The 20091-nt window shown below is 44.9% G+C and overlaps 1 protein-coding gene across 11 annotated transcripts in view; it reads left to right on the forward strand.

The window, feature by feature from the left end:
* Window positions 1-20091, forward strand: part of KALRN (kalirin RhoGEF kinase) — a 633526-nt gene that overhangs the window by 512860 nt on the left and 100575 nt on the right. For 4 of the 11 annotated variants that reach the window (XM_087439719.1, XM_087439720.1, XM_087439722.1 and 1 more), the window contains exon 1: window positions 5951-6153. The exons of 4 other annotated variants lie outside the window; for them this stretch is intronic. In XM_087439719.1, the coding sequence (XP_087295845.1) occupies window positions 6069-6153 (85 nt within the window). In that variant the 5' untranslated portion in view covers window positions 5951-6068. Of the gene's footprint in view, window positions 1-5940; window positions 6154-20091 lie in introns of those variants that run through there. 3 more of the 11 variants (XM_004424506.2, XM_087439717.1, XM_087439718.1) reach the window with 2 other exon arrangements.

A 20091-nucleotide genomic window follows, 5' to 3' on the forward strand; every position in this document is an offset into this window, starting at 1 on the left:
TCTTCATCAATATTGCCTAGACCACCCCTTACCTGGGGCCTGGCTCAGACCAGAGGATGATCAGTAACACTCCTTCCTGAAAACAAAGAGGGTGATTGACAGGATGAGCTGGGGCTTAATTTTCTTAAGGATAAGTGAGTCAGCCAGAAAGAGGCAGACAGGTGTCTGGTGGGCAAGCACAGAGGAATGAACCCATTGACACATACAGGATGAGTTCTGTGATGGTTTACTCTGAGAGCTGTCACCAAGTGGATGGTGGTACCCACAGGGCCAGCAATGGTGCAGGGACTAGACCACTCTAAACACAGATAATTAGGAGAAAAGATTACTATGCATAATACTGGCAATCACACTTTTTCTGTAGACTTTAACAGTAAAATAGCACATATTACCTGGGAATAGTTACCCACATGGACAGCATACAATTTTGAAAGATATATTTGGAGTTCAAATAAATATAGAAGCAATGTACACATTACACTTCCTTTCTCTAATCTTAAGTGTTTCTGGTCACTGGTGATTATTATCTCAGTTCCTCTTTTTCACATAAACACAAAACCTATGTCCAGTCCTGGTCTGTCTCCAGTTTCGTTTTTCTGCCACAAAAAATTGAACCAACCACTTCTCCTAGAACTCACCCTGTTCTTCTGTGTCTTTGCTGAGGGAACATGTCTTATTCAATTTCTATTTCTCATATAAATTTCCCTTATAAATTCCCATATACAGGTTAGCTTAGTGACTTGCAGATAGTAGATGTTCAAAAACCAACCATTTGAGCCAGCCCTGATGGCCTAGTGGTTAAATTCAGCACACTCCACTTCTGCAGCCCAGGTTTGGTTCCTGGGTGTGAAACCATACCACTGGTCTATCAGTAGCCAGGCTGTGGCAGCTCACATAGAAGAACTAGAAGGACCTACAACTAGAATATACAACTATGTAGTGGGGCTTTGGGGAGAAGAGAAAAAAAAACCATTTGTTGAATAGATGATTGGTACTTGGCAAGAATCTTAGAGTTTTAAGCCACAGTCATAAATGGAAGCCAGGACAGGGTAATTTGGGAAAAGTTATGAACCACCTTGACATCAGCAATCAGGCGGTTCACAGGTCAGAAATCTACACAGGGGAGATGAGGATTAAGGATCATGCGGGTAGCAAATGGAGAGCGTAACAGGTGGTAGGAGAATGAATCAAAAGACCAGTTGTCAGAGTTCAAGAAAGTGAGAACACTGGAGTCCAAGTGCTTCCTAAACCCTATAGCAACCATCCCAGAGTGTAGGTGGCCTTGAGCCCCAAGGTCAGTGGTTCTTAGCCCTGACTTCAATTGAAATCACCTGCAGAGCTTTCTAAAAACTATAGATCTGAATCTGGATCAGAATGTAGGAATGGGTGCTAGAAGTGCGAGTCACCGCTGGAGGAGAGGCAGGTAAGTGATGAGCTGGGGTGGATGAGGAAAGCAGGGCCTGTCCTCCATGTTCACCAGGAACCCACAACCCTCACTGAGCCTTTTCAAGCGTGTTCTGTAAAAGGTGTGTCCTGTACTTGTCACAGTAAGAAGGTTCTCATAGGAATCAGGCCTGAGTTGGGGCCCAGTTGCTAGTCCTTCTGTCTCTGGGCTGAGCTCTCACTAAGAAATGTGGGGAAGTGTTTTGATTTTGAAAATCGCTGTTCCTGTAAATATGAAGAGAACAAGCCTAAAAGAAAAAATTAGACATATGTCTGTCGGTGCAAAGGGCAGATGCCTGAGGTCATAGTCCAGTCTTACTGAAGCCTGTGGCTAACCTGGGGAGAGAGGGCAGTCCCACTGGTCCACAGTAGCAAGCCCAGCAGTGTGGTATACCCGCCCCAGTATGTCTGCAGGCTGAGACCAGCAGGAATGGGACTCACTGTTGTGGGGAATGGAGATGAGACATATAATGGACACATAGGTAGGTAGAAAGCCTAATTCTTATAAAATGGACTTTGACTGGAGGCATCACTAAAGACAAACTCTGCCAAAGATAAGAATGAGATTCAGCCATCTGTTTGGAAATTCAGAACACTAAAGATATTGCTATAGCTCAGGGATTCTTAGCCTGAACTTTGGGAGTGGGTGGGCAGGTGTTTGAAAACTCTGAAATTATAGACATTCAACTGTCTCATGCAAAAATGAGTTTATTGGAGGGCTCAAATAAAGTCTGGAGATCAATAAGGCTTTGGGAACAAGTGTATCTATTCAGGTGATGTCATCAAACCTCTCTCCCTCTCTCTCTCTCTCTATCTCTGTCTCTCTCATCTCTTTCCTCTATGTTGGCTTTATTCTCAGGCACTTTCTTCCAATGTGGTTATGGCAAGATGGCCCTCAGCTGCTTTAGGCTAACATTCTACCAACTTAGAAATTGTGTGGGCAGAGATTACTGCTTTCCTAGTAGTTCTTGCTAAGGTCTCACAGTTTATGCTCATTGGCTGAAATTGGGTCATGAGCTAAATCTGAACCAATTCCTATAATTGACTGGCCAAGCCCAGGTCATGGGCCCATCCTTGGAGTGGAGGGTGGACAGGGGGAGGATGTCAGCCACACCCAAAAACATGGTCTAAGAATGGAGGAGGGCTGGTTCCTTGAAGAAAAATCAAGGTGCTATTACAAAAAGAAGGAGGCATAAATGGCAAATTGATGGGGGGGGGGGAATTGGCTACACTAGTGGTTCTCCAGGTGTGGTCCCTGTAGCAACAATGTCAGCATCACCTGGGAATTTGCGGAATGCAAATCCTCAGGCCCCATCACAGACCTCCTGAATCACAAACTCTGGGAGTGGGGCCCAGTAATCTGTGTTTTAACTCACCCTCCAGATGATTCTAATGCACACTCAAGTTCGAGAACCACCACACTACACCAAGGGTTCTCACACTATGTTTCATATTACAAACACCGGGGGAACTTTTAAAACTATTGATGCCCAGCTGCACCCAAAGTGAATTAATCTGAATCTTGAGGGGGTTGGGGGAGGAAGACCCAGGCATCAATGGTTCTTAAACTTGGTTTCCACCCTGGAATCACCTGGAGAGCCTTAAAAAAAATGGCTAGAATGTTTTCAAGTTTCCCTGATGACTCTAATAAGCACCAGTGTTTAAAGACATTGCCCTCGGATCCTCTTTCAATTGTCCTGAGGACATTACCTTAAAACATCTAGATGCACTTAGAGGATTCAGACACCTATTTTCTTTAAATCTCTCGACTCAAAACTTGGTCAGATATCTAAGGTTGATTCCCTTTCACATTCATGGTGAGTCTGTCCTACTGGCCAGCTCCACAAGGGCTGGGGTTATTTTTGTTCGGCAATGTAGACCCAGTGCCTAGAACAGATCCTGGCACATGGTGGGCACTCAATAAGTATTTGCTGAATGAATGAATAAGTCTGCAATCAGTGTCCCAGTGGTGTTCAAGACTTCCTTGTCAGGTTGTAAACATCACTGGTCTCATTCTGGAAGGCACGTGAGGATGGCAATGGAACTCTTGGGTAGTTGGTGCCTAACCCCAGAGTGAATCTCCAGGATGGCCAAAAATGTGTTGACCATATCAATTAAGATGAGTAGGTGTTCCTAATGGTTTTATGCTTGTAAGTTGAGAGTAGGATGGATTCCTGCGTTCTAAGGAGCAGTGGAAACGCGCCTGATGGATTCTTTTCATGGAGACTAAAACTACAGTCTACTGGTACTCTGATTTCTGAAGTAAGGCCTGGGTCTTCTTCAGACATCTAACTCAAGCCAGTTTCTGCAAGATGATGTCATCAGCCTCTTGCAAAGGATTATGATAGAATCGTGGTCAGTGTCACCTGAATACAAAGGCCCAGAAGGAAGATTTAAGTAAGAAAGGAACTGGTTACTCACCAAGCAATTTTGAAACATCTTTGAATTCCTATCAGAATGCCCCAAAAGTATCCAAAGAGGTGGATTGGGTGGGCAGACCAAATATCGACTCTTGTATCATAGCCCCCATGCAGTGGATCACAAATAAATAAAGTTCATTTTTAGAAGAGCTGAGGGTCCTCACCATTTTCTGCTCTGGGCTTGCAAGAACAGTAAAATAGTTCTTGTCTTTGATGATAGGGAAGAGAGAACTAGACTGCAGCACTGGTTGCCACAGGCCAGAAGTAGAACCCAGGATGACTGTGATCCTGCTGTAACTCAAGCTTGTAAGATGAGACTGACCAGTAGTCAGGATGGCCAGTGAATCAGGAATCTGGGGTTTAGGCTGCATGAGCAATCTGAACTTTCATTTCTCTGTTTTGTATGTGGAGAACCAGAGGCACATTTCCTGCTCCACGGTGAGATTCTTATGTAACTCTTGCCGGGAGTGGTCATCAGGGAGATGGCAGCGATAGAACTAGAAGTTAGATTTTGACTTGAGGTTCTGCTGTTCCTATGGCGTGAAGCTCTTTAGAGTTTCTCTTGACAGTTAAACCATCAAAGCCCCATCAAAGTTCATTCATTCAGTTTCCTCAGATGTAAAAGATGACCCTACCTTATGAGAGTTTTTTGTGTAGATAGATGAGTTAATATATAGAAGGCAGTTAGGAAACTGCTTGGCACAAATAAATGCTCACTGCATGTCGCTATTGTTACTCATTAAGTCATGCTACTATCATCTACTGAGCATCCACTGTGTTCCGACAGTGGCAGGTGCTGCAACACATAGATAAAGAAGGCACAAATCTAAACATGGTTCAAACTGAGAAAGGAAGCCCCAAATCCTGGTAGCTCCTAAAAGTCCTGTCCCTTGGCTGTCTTTCTTCCAGGTAGGAAATGGTTACCTTGGTGATCAGCCTCTGTGTTTTATTTCTCTCACAAACTTCTGTTTTTTTCTGATAAATGGGCCCTCTCTACTTTATGAGTGTTGTATGTTTCCAGCAATCCCTTTTTCCTAAATCTGGACACAAAGTTACGGGAGAGATGCCCTGTGAGTGATCAACACAGTGGTTCATGGGAAGGTCCAGTTGATGTGGTCCAGGTGGGCTTCATAGGGGGAGCGGGGATGTGAGTTTAGCTTTGAAATATGAAAAAGATTTAAAGAAGAAAAGGATAGGGATATAAGTAAAGGAATGATAGATCCACTGGATGTGGTTGGGAGGATGGTGAATGGAAGTCTCCCACCAGAAGATGTTTGGAGTTTCTGTGTAGGCATTCTCTCAGTTGGAACTATTAAACATCTCCTCTCCAACAGGTACTTCCATGGATATGTCTTTCAAAATTCTATTAGCAATCCTGTAACACAGAAATTCTTTTTCCTTCTTTTATTTATTTTTTAATTGAAGATCAAAAAAAATGAAGTAACTTGCCTAAGATCAAACAACTAGTAGGTGGCCAGACGGCTTTGAACGTGGGTTTTATGATTCCAAATCTAGGGTGCTTTTGCACAAAATCATTACAGCCCCGGAACCGATAAAAAAGTGAGGCACTATTATCATTATTAGCATTAAATATTAAAAGGAGGGACAGACAAGGGTTAGGTGAAGGTGTTTTCAATACAGAGGAGGCTGTCCATGTTGGGAGGCTGAGAGGAAGGAGAGGGTGAACCTGTTAGAGAGAAAAAGCATTATTGAGTCTTGAACCTTCTAAATCTGCTCCTCTCCCACCTCTTTGGCCTCATCTGGTGTATATTTTAAGCCAAAGCTGATGGTGGTGGGCTTTGAGGAGAGGAAGCTGCACGTAAGGAGAAGCACCTGTTTTGGGCCAGGGGCTGCGTGCCCTACAGACGGTCCTCCCAGCGCTTGTCCAGAGCCCACATCCACAGGCGGCGTTGCGTAGGACTCTGGGCCACGCTGCTGGCCCGCACTCCAGCAAACAGCTGGACTTTGGAACTCCGCCCCCTTAGGCCCTCCCTCCCCGCCCGGCCCCTCCCCTCCTGCCCAAGGTACCTCCGGCTCCCAGAAAGTCAGAGCCTCGGCCGCGGTGCGGGGAGAGGACGGCGGGCAGGGAGGGAGCGAGGGAGCGAGCTGTCTGCCGGGCCGCGACGCTCAAGTTTCCTGCCCGCTGCGCTTCCACCCGCTGCAGGCGCCCCGGGCCATGCCGGAGCGCTGGGGCCGCGCGGCAGCATGAGGGGCGGCGACCGGGCTTACACCCGAGGTCCCTCTTTGGGGTGGCTCTTGGCTAAGTGCTGCTGTTGCTTCCCGTGCAGAGGTGAGTGGCTGTCGGCCTTTGCGCCTTCCTGTTGCCAAAGAACGGGACGGCTGAGTAGGAGGGAGGGGTGGGGGGAGACCTCTGGGGTGGGGGACATGGGAGTGGGGAGTGGGAGGGCGGCGAACCGAGAGAGTTCGCTCAGAACCGCGCTCATTTCAGTTTCGCCGGCAGAACGCGGGCTCTTTCTCTCTCGGTGACGTTCTGCCTTGGATGCGGAGCGGCAGTCTGGGAACTCAGTTACTTATAGCGACTTTGGATGTCAGGGCGCCAGCCTGCAGGGGGTGGGGCGCGGATGCGGGGGATGGGAGAGGGCATTGGGAGCTGTGAGTGTCCCTGCAGTGGCAGAGTCGCACTTCCCTGCTCATTTACATATGGATCTCAGCTGCGGGATTAACAGAGGACTCCTAGCTATAGGAATGCGTTTGACACTTCTGTCTACACCAGGAACTATTTTTGCCAAGTGACAATTTTCTTTTGGGACTAGAGCAGGCTTTTCTCTGCCTGGGCTTTCGCAAGCCAGCGTGGGTTTGCAACCCTGGGCCGGAGCTTGCCTCATTAATTAACCAAGAACTCTCTATGTACCCAATTAGGACTGTATTTCATTATTCTGCTAATTTTAACTTTGTTGAGGAGACTTGCAGAAAGCCGCTAATTTCCCCCATATCAGCCTGCAAAACAAGATGGTGAGAAAGATCCCAGAGGGAAGGTTATCAGTTGTGTAGCCTCTCCTGAAAAAGAAGTCGGGACCTTCCTAGACAGAGTTTGCAGATGTTCCTAAAGCTGTTCATGTCACTTGGACACTTCATCTTGCGTGGGGGGTGGGAAGAGATTTTGTTTCTGTGTGGTTGGAAGTGAGAATATAACCTCTCACTTGACATTTGCCCTTTTTAAGTTTCACCTGTTCGGCCTCTCGCCTCCACTCCATTTACAGTGCCCTAGTCTCCGTCCCCATCCTCCTCTAACAAAGTCCGATAGAACTTTCTCTCTAAATTATTGATGAGTAAACTTCATCCAAGCGGCCCTTCACCATCCTCTATGCCACACACATAGCGTAGCCTTGACAAATTCTCCATCCTGAGCAAATATAAGGCAACAAAAACTGATTAAATCTAAAGGATCTTTCCCCAAGTCATTAAGGTTCCTAATCCCAGCGTTAGATTCTCTCAATATCGGCATTTAATTAGAACAGCCTGGAAATGTGTAGTAGACAGCTCAAAAAGCCAGAATTCAGATGGAGAAGGAATCTTAGGGGGTCGGGACTTGCACAAAAATCCGAGCCTAGTTCAAAAACTTTCAAAACCAAGGCTGGAATGAAGGAAGGGGGAATTAAAAGGGAGAGGAAGCAGGAAATGGCCCAAGGGAATCTGAGTGGGTGGGTTTGCTCCAAAGGCTGTGCTGTTGTGGTGAAGGGTTTCCAGGCAGGATTTCTTGGGAGTCCGTTTCCTGTTAAAAGGCAGAATGTGGGGACTTGGGCGGCGCTTATCTAAAGCCCCCGCAGCTGTCTCCTTGAGTCCAGATGTGTGGCAGCCCCAGCTTCCCCACAGAGTAATTCTCCCGGGGTCTCTCTGGCCTCTGCTTTGTTTGTGAATTGCGCTGGCCGTCCCTCCGCGATGCGGCGCCAAGAAGGGGGTGGGGAGCCCGCTTGGGGCGCCTGCTGGGCTGCCTCCTGCCTGCAGGACTGGGAAAGCGGTGGCTGCAGGCTCTGTGGCTTGGAGAGTGGGCGTGGGAGGAGAGGGGGCGTTGCAGGAGCCGAAGCTGGAGGAGACCGTCGACCCTCAGCTGAAGATTGAGGGAGGCAAAAGGCCCAAGCAATGAAAGCTGCTTAAAAGGGAAAAGGAGGGTCACAAAGGTGGGTCCCTTGTCGCCTCCTGCTTTACTCCTTACTCTTTCCTAGATCTAAAATATGTGAAGATGGAAATCTGAGGAAGATGGTGGGGAGGTGAGTTAGCCACCCTTCAAAGAAGGCCTGGCCAGTCTGGACAGGGTGATAGTATCTGAGGTATTGGGGCGCTGCCCTTGGGCTCCCTCAGTCTGGCTCTAACAGAAAAGAGAGATCCAAGTCTCCACCTAGCCTGTAGGCATCAATTCAGAGGCAGGTTGAAAAGACAAGGTCTTGAGTGCTGAGCTTGAGTTCATTGCCCAGAGCCCCCAAAACTCTATGGGAAGAATCTTGCTCAATTGCAACACAAAGAAGGGCTCAGGGAAGAGTCTGAGACGCCAACTGGAGTGGAGGCATCGGCACTGGGGAAGGTCTGTCTCCATTTTCAGTTAAACCAGTTTCTCTGGTTGTACCGAGTTAATACAATTGAAAGACAGCTTTCCCTTTTAAATAAAGGCAGATGGTTGTTTGGTCTCTATCTCTTCTGAGAGAGCTTGGCTCACTCCTAGTGCTCTAGTAGCTGCACACTGAAGCTAATGGGTCAGAACCCGCTGCTGGGTTTCTCAAGCTCCCTTGACTAACTGGTTTCCAGTCATTCAAGATTTAAAGGACACCTCCTTCTAAAGTCTGAGAAGGAACCAAGAGGAAGTGGAATATCCTGATTATTTTTGACTCAGAGCTGAGTGAGGCATCCTGGACTTTGGTGAATCTTAAGTGGTCGTAATTGTTAGCACTGGGGTAAGAGTCAAGGATTTTGTGATATACCTGTGTGGCCTTTAAATATCATATTTGAGAAAAATATGAATGAAGTTAGTTGAGCTTGCCTTTTGGTTTGGAAAAGAGAGGAAGGCAACTATCTTGTGTTTTTCCTCTTCCAGTTTTTGATTCTATTGAGTAAGGGTATGGTAAAGGGGTTTGATGAAAGATGGTCTTTCTTCCTAACCTTGAAATTGGTGTTGAAGGGCAGGAAAACTGAGAATCAAGAGTAGAATGGATATAGAGATCAGGTGAGAAGGAAGACAGACAAATACATTTATAACTGCCTTTTTGGAAGAGCAAAATGGCCAAATGTGAAATAATGACGTGTGTGTTTGAAGGGTGATTAATCATTGATGTCGCGCTCTGTGGGAAGTTTCAGGATTGCTTTGGCTACTTAGACTTTCCTTTAAGCCTGAAGAAGTGGGTCAGTTCTGGATTCTTCTTTGGCTATCTTAAAATTTTAAAAAGCAACTTCCTTCAGAGTGACAAAAAGGATTTCAAATCACCTGGAGGTTGCTAAGTTACGTGTTGCAGACTGGCATTTGTGACTTCTTAGATCACGGAGCCTAGGGATTTTTCTGACCTCGCTAGGTAGAACCCAGTTTTAGAGCCTTCAGTTTTCTAGTCAACTTGTAATTAACTTGGGGTATGTGGACAGAAGTCCCTTTTTAGATACCTTGCCTGATTGCTGTCCTCCTATGCTTCTCCACGGTGTGCACGGGATTTCTTTATACTTGTTTATTGCTGTATCGTTGTCCTTGCATTTCAAGCCCACCATGTATCTTAGACTGTGAGGCAGTGCCCAGGTCAGGAGTCTGAGTATCTCAGAGGTAAAGAGAGGAAGGAGTGGTGACTTATCCAGGCTGAATCAGCTCTTGGGGGAGCGCCTGGGATCACATCCCTACGGCTCTTGCACCGCAAGGGTGGTTAGGTTCCATCTTGAGTCTGATGTCATGGGCTGTGGGTAAGGGTTATAGGGGTTCACAGGGCATCCCCAGTCATCCTTATCTATAATTTCTTTCTTTTTTCCTACCTTTACCCAGAATCACTAAGCAGGAACCTTATGACTTGATGTAAATATCTTTCCTATGACCCATAAATTAATACAGCTCATTTTGTAACTGAATTTAACGTGTGAAACCGTGACACCAAGTTCCTTTAGAAAGGTGTTGGTAACCTCAAAGAGGAACCGTTGTGACAGTCACTATTGTTTGCTTTAATTCACCACCCAAGGGGCAAAATCCCTTATACACACATACATACATACTCTTTTATTTCTTTATCTTCCAGGAAGTGCCTTTACCGCTATGAAAATTGAACTGACCATTTAGCATATATGTTTTTCCAATATATCTCATGGTTTTCTCTGCCTCCCGGAGATATACTCTAATCTGGGGAGAATTACCGTACATACATACTGTCCCCAGCCTAAATCCTGTGCTTCTCTTCCCGTACCTGATTTTCTGACTGGTGAGTAGTAACAGGGATATCAATTATCATCTGGATAACAGTACTGACTGCCAGTCATAATGTAGCCTAGTAGTGATGGGAGTCTGTGGATTTGGTGGGGTGAGGGAGGGACTGGAAACTGAAGCCAAATATCCCTTGTCTGGTACAGCTGCGAGTCCAGCAATCACGGATAATCCTGTAGGCATGTCACCCCAGTTATTCCATGTGCTATAGGTTGGTAAGCCCTAACTTGGGATAAAAGGTAAAAATTCAGACTCTCTATCTGTGTTTTTATGCAAAGTAAAGTAATTTAAAAGTAAAAAATAAAAAAGTGAGCATTGGGTATTCACTTCTTTTGTAAGCATGCCTTACTCAATCATAGTGTTATTGGTATTCCACTTCCTGATGTTCCTCTTGAGAATCTGGATGCCGTTTCTCTTCTGCCCTAAAAATATTTCCCATCCTTTTGAAGTGCTCTTTCAGTGAGAGAGTGGCTGCAAGGCCTGCCCTCTTCTTCAGACCAAACCCCAGGCTTTTCGTGAAGGAGGGCACCAGAAAAAACATGGGCCCAAAACCCAGGGGGGGCTTCTCAAGCAGAAAGAGGCTAAACCATGGAAAGTTAGAACTGGAAGGAACCCTAGAGATCATTTAATAGATCTTCTCCTTTTATACAGGAGGAAACTGAGATCCAGCCACTTAGCAGCAGAGTCAGAACTAGAACCCTTTTCCAGGGCTCTTTCCTCAACTCCATTCCTGTCTTCCTGGGCATATGGTTTCTCTTACTCTGGACAGAGGCAAGGCTGACCCAACGAGGAGGGTAGAGGCAGTCTTCAAGCCAGAACTTGGTGTTGACTGTGGAGTGATCTGTAGTTCTCGGGACTGCATTGTCTGGAACCATTCGGAACTGGACCTGCCTGGTCTGCTTTGAGGGGCTGTTCTGTCCCAAGACCACAGAAAACAGAGACCAGCACATCTCTGCCTCTCCTGGAGCAGCTTGTGCACATTGTTCTTAGGAAATAGCTATTCATGATTTTCCCTCTGGTTCAATTTGATTGAGAAGGTCCCTTTTCCCTCTTTCTTTCTTGTCTCTTTTTTTGAAGTGTACCCTCTCAGGTAGAAATGAATCAATGAAATACATTCCTATCATTCCCTCTTTGAACGTCACTGGTTTTTATGTAACACACAGTGTTTTACTTCATTTGACAAATGTTTATGTGCTGACTGCCTGCCAGCCCTCTACTAGGTACTGGAGGAGAAGGGATGGGAATTATAATGGTGCTGACCCCACTGGGCCCTCGTGAGGATTAGTTAAGATAATGTATGTAAACGGCTTAGCATAGCACAAGGCATATAAAGTGCTTAAAAAAAGTTAGCTACTAATGGTAACAGTAATTGTTATAATCGACATAGACCCCATCCTCAGGGAACTCCCAGCTAAACACTTGTGGGTCCCCTAGGTAATAACACTGTAAATCCAAGTTCCTAAGCAATTTAATCGTTTTGGTTCAAGTCATTGTCAGCTGTGCCTCAATGCTGTGGGGGAAGAAAGCTTGTTATCTAGAAGTGTGATAGGGAGATCTCTCTTTTTTTCTTTATTAGACCAATTTTTTAAAAACCACATAACACTTCTAGTATTATAATCACCATGTGTTACATAAAAGAACATTTGAAAGAAACCTAGGCCTCCCTGAGTTAGTCTTCTCTGAGGAGAAACACAAGGTACAGGAATTGGAGAACAGATCTAAACTGCACCAAGCTTGAAGTTCAGACCCTGAGAACTTACGTCATATATAAAGACATCACTTCTTGCCTGCCCCTTGACTTTGGCTAACCATCTAACGAGAGACGTTCTTCTTTTACTTCAGCCAAGATTTATTGCACATCCTTCATGTGCAAAGCTTTGCTGGTCTTCTTCAGGCTGTTTTTGCCTAGGTAAAAATCACGACCTGCTGCCCACAGCAGCCCTCGAGGTTCTGGACATTTCTCTGAGGTTTGGCCAGTATTTTGTGTGTTCCTTGTAGATGGGGGACATGGGTAACTTGGCTCCCCAACTTGGTCTCTTCAGTGACTATTGGAGCACATCTTTCAAGGTTGACAGAACCTTCTGTGTTATACCTCCTGGAAGGAGGGGAGCCCTGGTTACACCTGTGAGGCGGCTAGAAGGCTGCCAGGTTGGCTTTAGCCAGGTTGGCTTTAGCCAGGTAAAACAGCAAAGATCAGAGCCACTGAACAGGTTGTTCCACATTCTTCTTGCTTTCCTGGTGACCACAGTGAGGAAACTGTCCACCTGAAAGGAAGGGAAACCCCTTCTGCCACCAGGTTGAAACATATCTCATAAAACATTTCTGTTTCCAGGTGTCTGCTCTTCCTTGGGACGGTATTAGTTGTAGCCGTGTGTTTGTTCTCTTACAGCACCTGATGTGTAACAGGCTCTCGGGACAGTCCCAGTTTCTGCCCTCCCACCGTTAGAATCTCCGCATTGCTTCCATGGAGACAGGGATATTATCTTTCCCCATCCAAAGGGGAAACCAAGCCTCACTGTTAAAAAGAATTGCAAACACTCTGCTTCTACACAGATTTTGCACCTCAGTCTCATACCTGTGCAGTGCGTCCCTCTTTTCTCTATTTAGAGCAGAAGTTCTGCAAGTATGGTCACCCGGGAGCATGGTAAAAATGCAGATTCTCAGCCCCGTTGACTCAGAAACTCTAGATGAGACCCAGGGTCTGTTTAACAAGCTCTCTAGGTGGCTTCTTGTGTTTTGGTTTGTTCTTTTCTCCTCTTTCCTCTTTCCACTCTCCCGGCACCTTCCTCCTCCCTCCGCCCAGCTCCAGGGAAAGCGTTCTGTGATGAAAGGCTTCCTGCTCCCCCCACCCCGCCCCCCAAGGATTCTGGCTTTGAGAAGTGGTACAGGCCCCTTTGCTGTTTACTTTCACTTGCCAGGCGGCTTCCGAATTAGGAATCCCCTGCATCTTCCCCTGAACTCTACAGCTGCCGCCCCTTCCTCCCACCCCCCAAAGTCGAGTAAGGGAAGTTGTGGCATCCTTCTTCCGAGTTAAGACTCCTTTGCTTTTATTTTGTTTTCCTCATTACTCTTAAAGCTAACTATGCTCACTATAGAAAAAATCAAAAGTTAGGTAAAAAAAGACCATAAGAACATAACTTATAGCGTAATCCTATCCACCTAGAAACTGCTACTACAAACCACTTAATATATCCTTTTCTATATGTTTACCCCCTCTTAAAATAAATGGGTTCACCCTTTATAGACTGCTTTATAACATGCTTTCCCTTAGTCTTCTGCACATCTTCCCATGTGGATGCATTTCCAGGATGTTTTTAATGGTTGCAAGGTGTTTCACTGCAGACAAGACTTGAACTTGACAATGGTTAGTATTGATTTCACATAATTGTTAAAAGTTTAGTGGGAAGGGATGAGGAATGGCGCTGGGCTAAGAAATCGATCTTTCCAGAATCAGACTATGTAGACAGACTGATTCTTGTCCTAGAGTTTACATCTCTCCACTCCCTACTTCCCACCTTCCTCTCTGCAGGATGTATGATGTACCCCCAAGGGAGGACCACTCTTTCTCAGTAGACCAGTATGCATGGTCTAGCCCAGCTTTTACCCCTCTCCTCCTTTCCTTACTTATGTGGTGTCAGGAATTCTCTCACTCCTGAGGCTTCTAATTCTGCAGTTGCTTTCACTGAACAAGTCCAGGGATTTTTCTTTTTCCTGTTTTGAGACGTACCTCCAAACGTAGGTTATTTATAAATTATTGCAACTGGGAAAGAGAGCCTTGATTAATTTCTTTATGCCTAGCAAAATCATACGTAAACATTCAGAGAACACTTGGAAATACAGATAAATGAAGATAAAATTTCATTACCTTGGGATAACCATATTAACACTTTGAATATATCCTTTTAGTCTTTTTTTCCCACGTGCGTATTTTTTTCAGAAATATGATATAGTTGGGTTATAAACTTTTTTCACGTAACATATTGAACAACTTCTGTGACGTTTTTGTGGATGCATTCGGTGATATGCTGGAGCCAGCTCAGCTCAGATTGGGATTGTTAAATAGTCATATTTTGAGAGCGGATTGTTAAACCATCGGCAGTTTGAAAACTGCCCTGGTGGGAGTGTTTATACTGCGTAAGTCACCAGAACCTACAAATCAAGGCTTTTTGTTTTATTCAGAGAGCTGGTTTATCAGCATGATGCTAGACGCACAATTTATCGTGTGTAAATATGGTTTGTTTTTATTTTCAAAATCTCCCTATTTTTGGTCATTTCTAATTTTCGCTATTATAAACAATCTTGTAATGGCCATTCTTATAGTTAAGTCTTGACACACAACCATTGTTGCTTCCTTATGATAAATCCCTAGAAGTGGAGTTCCTGAATCAAAGGACATCCAGAATTTCAAGACTTGTTTGTTGCCAGTTACCCCCCAGCTGCATACTCTTTGAAAGGAAGAATGTGCTGGTTTTTGTTTTAAGAGGATTTATGAGAAACATCCCCTGGGACCAGGAACTTCGTGTCTCTCCTATTGTTTACTTCTGTTTACATTTTCTGAATTAACTTAATTCTTTTTATATAAGGAAATACTCAGGCTGAGAGTACAATAAACTAATGCCTTTGATTCTTAGGCATATGCAGGATATGCAGGATGTAAAAAATATATTTTCTGGTTGTTCTGGATTGAGAGGCAGTATACCATGCGGATTAAGAGCTTGGACTAGGGAGCCAGAATGAGTTTGAATCCTAGTTCTGCAACTTATCTGTCTGACTTTGTGCAAGTTACATAAACTCTGCCTCAGTTTCCTTATCTGGAAAATGGAGATGATCATGGAGTCTAGTCATGGAGTTTTTACAAGGCTTAGATGGGTTGACATTTGTAAATCACTTGGAACTGGCACCTGGTAAATGCTAGGTAAGTGAGGGATTACTCTTAGCGTTAATGAGTATATAGAGGTCCGTGGAATTGTGCCAGCTGTCACATTCAAATGGTTTCATTAGTTTCTTAATCAGGTGGAAAATTGAGCTGAGCTTTTCTGTTTCAATCCCCAAATATTTGACTACCACGTGGCAGGTATTGGACTAGCGACCGTAGAGAATTTAAGATGTTTCCATGCCCCTGAGGATGTTGCAGTCCAACTTGGGAGCTGCTCCATAAGTATGAAACAGTAAATAATGACCAAAAAAAAGAAAAGGAAAATAGTTTCTGAAGACAATAAGAGGAAAGATGCTCCAAGGTCCTACCTGATTGCTGACTAAAATAATTATGCAGAAGCTGATGGGAGCACAGTGGCCTGGGGTGATCTGGGAGGACTTCTCAAGAGATGTGGGGTCCTCCCTGGGCCCTAAAGGGTGGGAAGGGGTTTTTAAAGAGCTGAGGATATACTGTAAGCAAAACAGCAGCTACATGCAGAGCACAACAGAGGAAAGCAGGTTAGACCTGCCTTCTAGAGCTGCGTGGTCCAATTCAGTAGCCACTAGCCATATGTGGCTATTGAAATGAGGCCAGTCCAAATTGAGATGTGCTGTACGTATAAATTACATACCAGATTTCCAAGACTTAGTACAAAAAAATAATGTAAAGTATGTCAATTTTTATATTGATTACATGTCGAAATGATAATATTTTGGAGATTGGGTGAAATACAATATACTTCCCTCCAGTAATTTTATTGAGATCATAATGGTTTATAACATTGTGTAATTTTGGGTGTACATTATTATTTATCAATTTCTGAGTAGACTTCATCATGCTCACCACCAGCAGTCTAAATTTTGTCCATCACCATACATTTGTGCCCCTTTACCCTTTTACCCACCCCTCAATACCCTTCCCCTCTGGTGACCACTAATCTGTTCTTTTTATCCTTGCATTTGTTATCTTCCACATATGAGTGAAATCAGGCAGTATTTGTCTTTGTCTGGCTTATTTCGCTTAACATCATACCCTCAGGGTCCATCCATATTGTTGCAAATGGGACGATTTTGTCTTTTTTATGGCTGAGTAGTATCCCATTGTAAATATATTGTATATATTTATCCGTTCATCCGTAGAAGGGCACTTGGGTTGATTCCATGTCTTGGCTATTGTGAATAATGCTGCAATGAACATAAGGGTGCATAACTCTCTTTGGATCATTGATTTCAAGTTCTTTGGATAAATACCCAGTAGTGGGATAGCTGGATCATATGGTTTTTCTATTTTTAATTTTTAGAGAAATCTCCGTACTGTTTTCCACAGTGGCTGCACCAGTTTGCATTCCCACCAGCAGTGCATGAGGGTTCCCTTTTCTCCACATCCTCTCCAATATTTGTTGTTTTTTGGCTTGGTAATTATAGCCATTCTGACTGGTATAAGATGATATCTCATTGTAGTTTTGATTTGCATTTCCCTAATAGTGATTTTGAATATCATTTCATGTGTCTGTTGGCCATCTGTATATCTTCTTTGGAAAAATGTCTGTTCATATCCTCTGCCCGTTTTTTGATCGGGTTGTCTGTTTTTTTTTGTTGTTGAGTGTTTTTACTTTTTAATGTCACTACTAGAAAATTTTAAAATATATACATGGCTCACATTTGTGACTTGCATTATATTTCTGTTGGACGGAGCCGTCCTAGCACTTATGGTGCATGAAACTCTGATGTGCCAGAGTAGGAAGTTTCCAGCTCTGTATCCTTTCATCCCATCCCAGGGCCAATCCTAGGCCATCCTCCCAGCCTTCACAGTAATTCCAGGAGGACCGTGGTCTCTCTGATGCTTCAAGATGCCCACAGGCCTTCTTAAGTGAAACTTTGAAGAAAAGCAGTTATACATTTTCTTTTCTGAGCAGCATAGTTTGTGAGGGAACAAACAGGGCTTAAATTGTAAGATCTCCTCACAGAGCTCAGATTACGCCAGCTTTCAGGAACATAATGAGGGAGAGTCCTGAAAAGAATAGAGAACAGGAAGAGAGTGACAGGATGCTGCCATCTCCCAACTTGCCAACCCTTCCCTAACTGACTTCCCTCCAGTCCTGCTTCTTTATGTGACATTGCTGGCCTGCATGTCTCCAGGCTCTAGGAGATAAGATGGGGCTGTGTGGCAGGGCCGGGGGAACCTGCTGCTCTGAGTCGGAGACTGAGATCTAGAGAGACGTAACTGAGTGAGTGCGTGGAACTCCTGGTTGAACTTGGGCAAGTTTCGTTTTCTCATTTAGCTGAATGACGTTTGAGTGTTGGGTTGTATCATTCTGAGCAGCATTTTTCATCCCCATTTGTGTCCTCATGAAGCAGCACTGAGTGCCTGGTGAGCACAGTGCTAATCAGGCTGTTGGGACCATCTCCCTACTTGCCTAGGGAAAACTGTATATATAGCTTGCCTTGTTTTAGGGGATCATAGAATGCTAGAATTTTACAGCATCTCAGATCATAAAGATCTCAGTTTTGTCCATGAGAAGAGCACTTTGGAAAAGAGAAATAACTTGCCTGAGGTATCAGCTGGTAATTAATAAAATGATATAATTCTGTCTGTAGCATAGTGCTTATATCTTTGTAGAGAAGAGAGTGAAATGTAAAATAGTCCTGCCATTTTGTTTGGGGGGGTGGGGGGGTAGAAGCACTGGATAAAGTCTTCAGGAATATCCAGCTCTTCGGAAGAAAGGAATCTAGGGGGCCAGGGACCCCAGGGAATCAGAAATCACTCCCAGGTATCCCAGCTACCTGCTCTAGGTTTGCTCCCATAGAAATATGCCCCACAGGGGCCACTAGCATCTGCTGTTTCTAAATATCCGGAGGGATTCTGGCGGAACTTTACTGTTCTGAAATCACAGCTGGATTCCCAGAACCTACAGCTGAGGACTAGGTCCCACTGGTCCTGTTGAAATCGGGGTCTGCCCCACTGGCCTGGAGTCTCCAAGCAAGGCCAGACAACACAGGGGACCTTCTTGAGACATCTCAAGGGGCCTTCGTATGACCTTCCAGGCCAGACGGAAGGTCAAGTTTGATCTGAAGCCAGGCCTGGATAGCCAGTGTGCTCCATCTAGTCAGGGTCCCATGAAGCTCTCCCAGGGAACCCAGGGAGGTCTGTGGCTGCCACAGTATTCTGAGGGCCTTACCTGAGATCTTCTGGACTGGTCATCTCTGCCTCCTCCAGGACCGGGGGAGAATCAGAAATCATAGCCAGTGAACAAAATGGACATGGCACTGCCCTTGTAAATTTACGGTTTAGAAGAGGCAGCAGATATCTCATACACACACAGATTTTTCTAAGTGTTCTCAAAGGATGCTATGAGAATATCTCATAGCGGGGGTGGGGGGAGGAGGTAGAATTTGGATTGGGGCAGTAGGAACCCTGTCAGAGGAACTGACATAAGTACCAAAAGTCTTGTTACTACCATTTTTCTGGTCCCAAGTGGGTATTATTTGCATTCTGGACCAAGTTTAAAGAGTCTTTCCATAAGGTTTTGCTAAATATTATGGGAGAACACAAGGTAAATAAAGCAAAAGAAACATAAAGCCGTAAAGACAGCTTCATGGAGTTCACGTTTTTGGTACTGTGCTTGGCGCTGGCTTGCTTCAAGAGCTCACGTGCCATTCTTGGGTCCACAAGCACCTGAGGAACCTGTACTGTGTCCACAATGGGTGATTGCTGAGGTCCTCACTTCTGAATTCATGACCTGCATCTCTATGGAGCTGTCGTATCCCTACATATTTTGACACTGGGATCAGATTAAAAGGGCCGGAGTCCCATTCACCATTACCCACCTGAGGTTTTCTCACCTGGCTTAGTTTCTGCTCTGAGGCATAGCCATCCACAGCTGCTGCCTCGTGCCGTGGTGCACCACTAATCATGAGTGATGGCAGGTCTCAGCTGAGCCTGAGTGACCCTCTCTCGGTAATGTTGTAGACTTGACTCTACAACACGTGGGCCATTGTATTCAACGGCCTCTGAGATCTTTTCCAGTTCCCATTCCACAAGGAGATTTAAAAAACAGAGACAAGCCAATTGTTTACTTGGATTCTGTGTGAAAGCAGGAGAAGACCTCAATAACCTTTTGAGGGTTTTTTCAGCCTTTCTAATTCTTAAGTCCCTTTCTTTGTGCTCTAGTTTGGAAATTATACTCCCTTCCCAATTTAACTTACATCCTAACCACCAAATAGTGCTTCCATTTAGAGTGTAAGCCGCCAAATCTACCAGAGTGTCTATGGATCTCCTCAAACAGCCAGTTTCCCAGCTCCCTCCCAGTGAGGTGGTCAGGTCTAAATTTAACTGTGACCTTCTGCCAGCAGATGCAAGCTAGGGCTGCAAGAGCAAAATCAGAGCTGGACTGTTCTCAGGAGTGTGGATGTGTGTAGGAGTTAGAAGAGAAGGTGGGCAAAGTTCCCCAAAAGCCCAGATCAGCCCTGGGAGGAGAAGAGGAGGAGTTCAGGGTAGGGAGAAGTACAGTCATCCCAAGTGACTATGGCATTTATCCTAGCTTTGCTGGGTCCCTTGGAGAAGGTCAGCCAAGTTCTCCACCCTCTTGGTTTCCTCCCACTGTAAAGTATCAATGACGCAACTCACCTGGATTTGTAATTACCATGGCTTCCTGCCAAGCACTATACTACAATTGTGTGCTCACTCTTGTCTCTTATTCCAAAGTCACTGATCCCGGGTTTATGAGATACAGTCTGACATTGTGTTGTATAGATTTCAGCCCTTGTTTGGTTGTCTGGGTTGTATCTTTGTTTGGTTTGCATCTTATCAATGGGTACATATCTCAGAGACAGGACAGGGGCAGTGTCTGTAATTTTGTTGGTGTAATAGCTTTGCACATTTTTTATACTAAAAATGTGTAAATGCAAACCATT

Source organism: Ceratotherium simum, chromosome 15, assembly GCF_057802395.1.
Source record: "Ceratotherium simum simum isolate JZ-2026a chromosome 15, ASM5780239v1, whole genome shotgun sequence".
Lineage (NCBI taxonomy): Eukaryota > Metazoa > Chordata > Mammalia > Perissodactyla > Rhinocerotidae > Ceratotherium > Ceratotherium simum.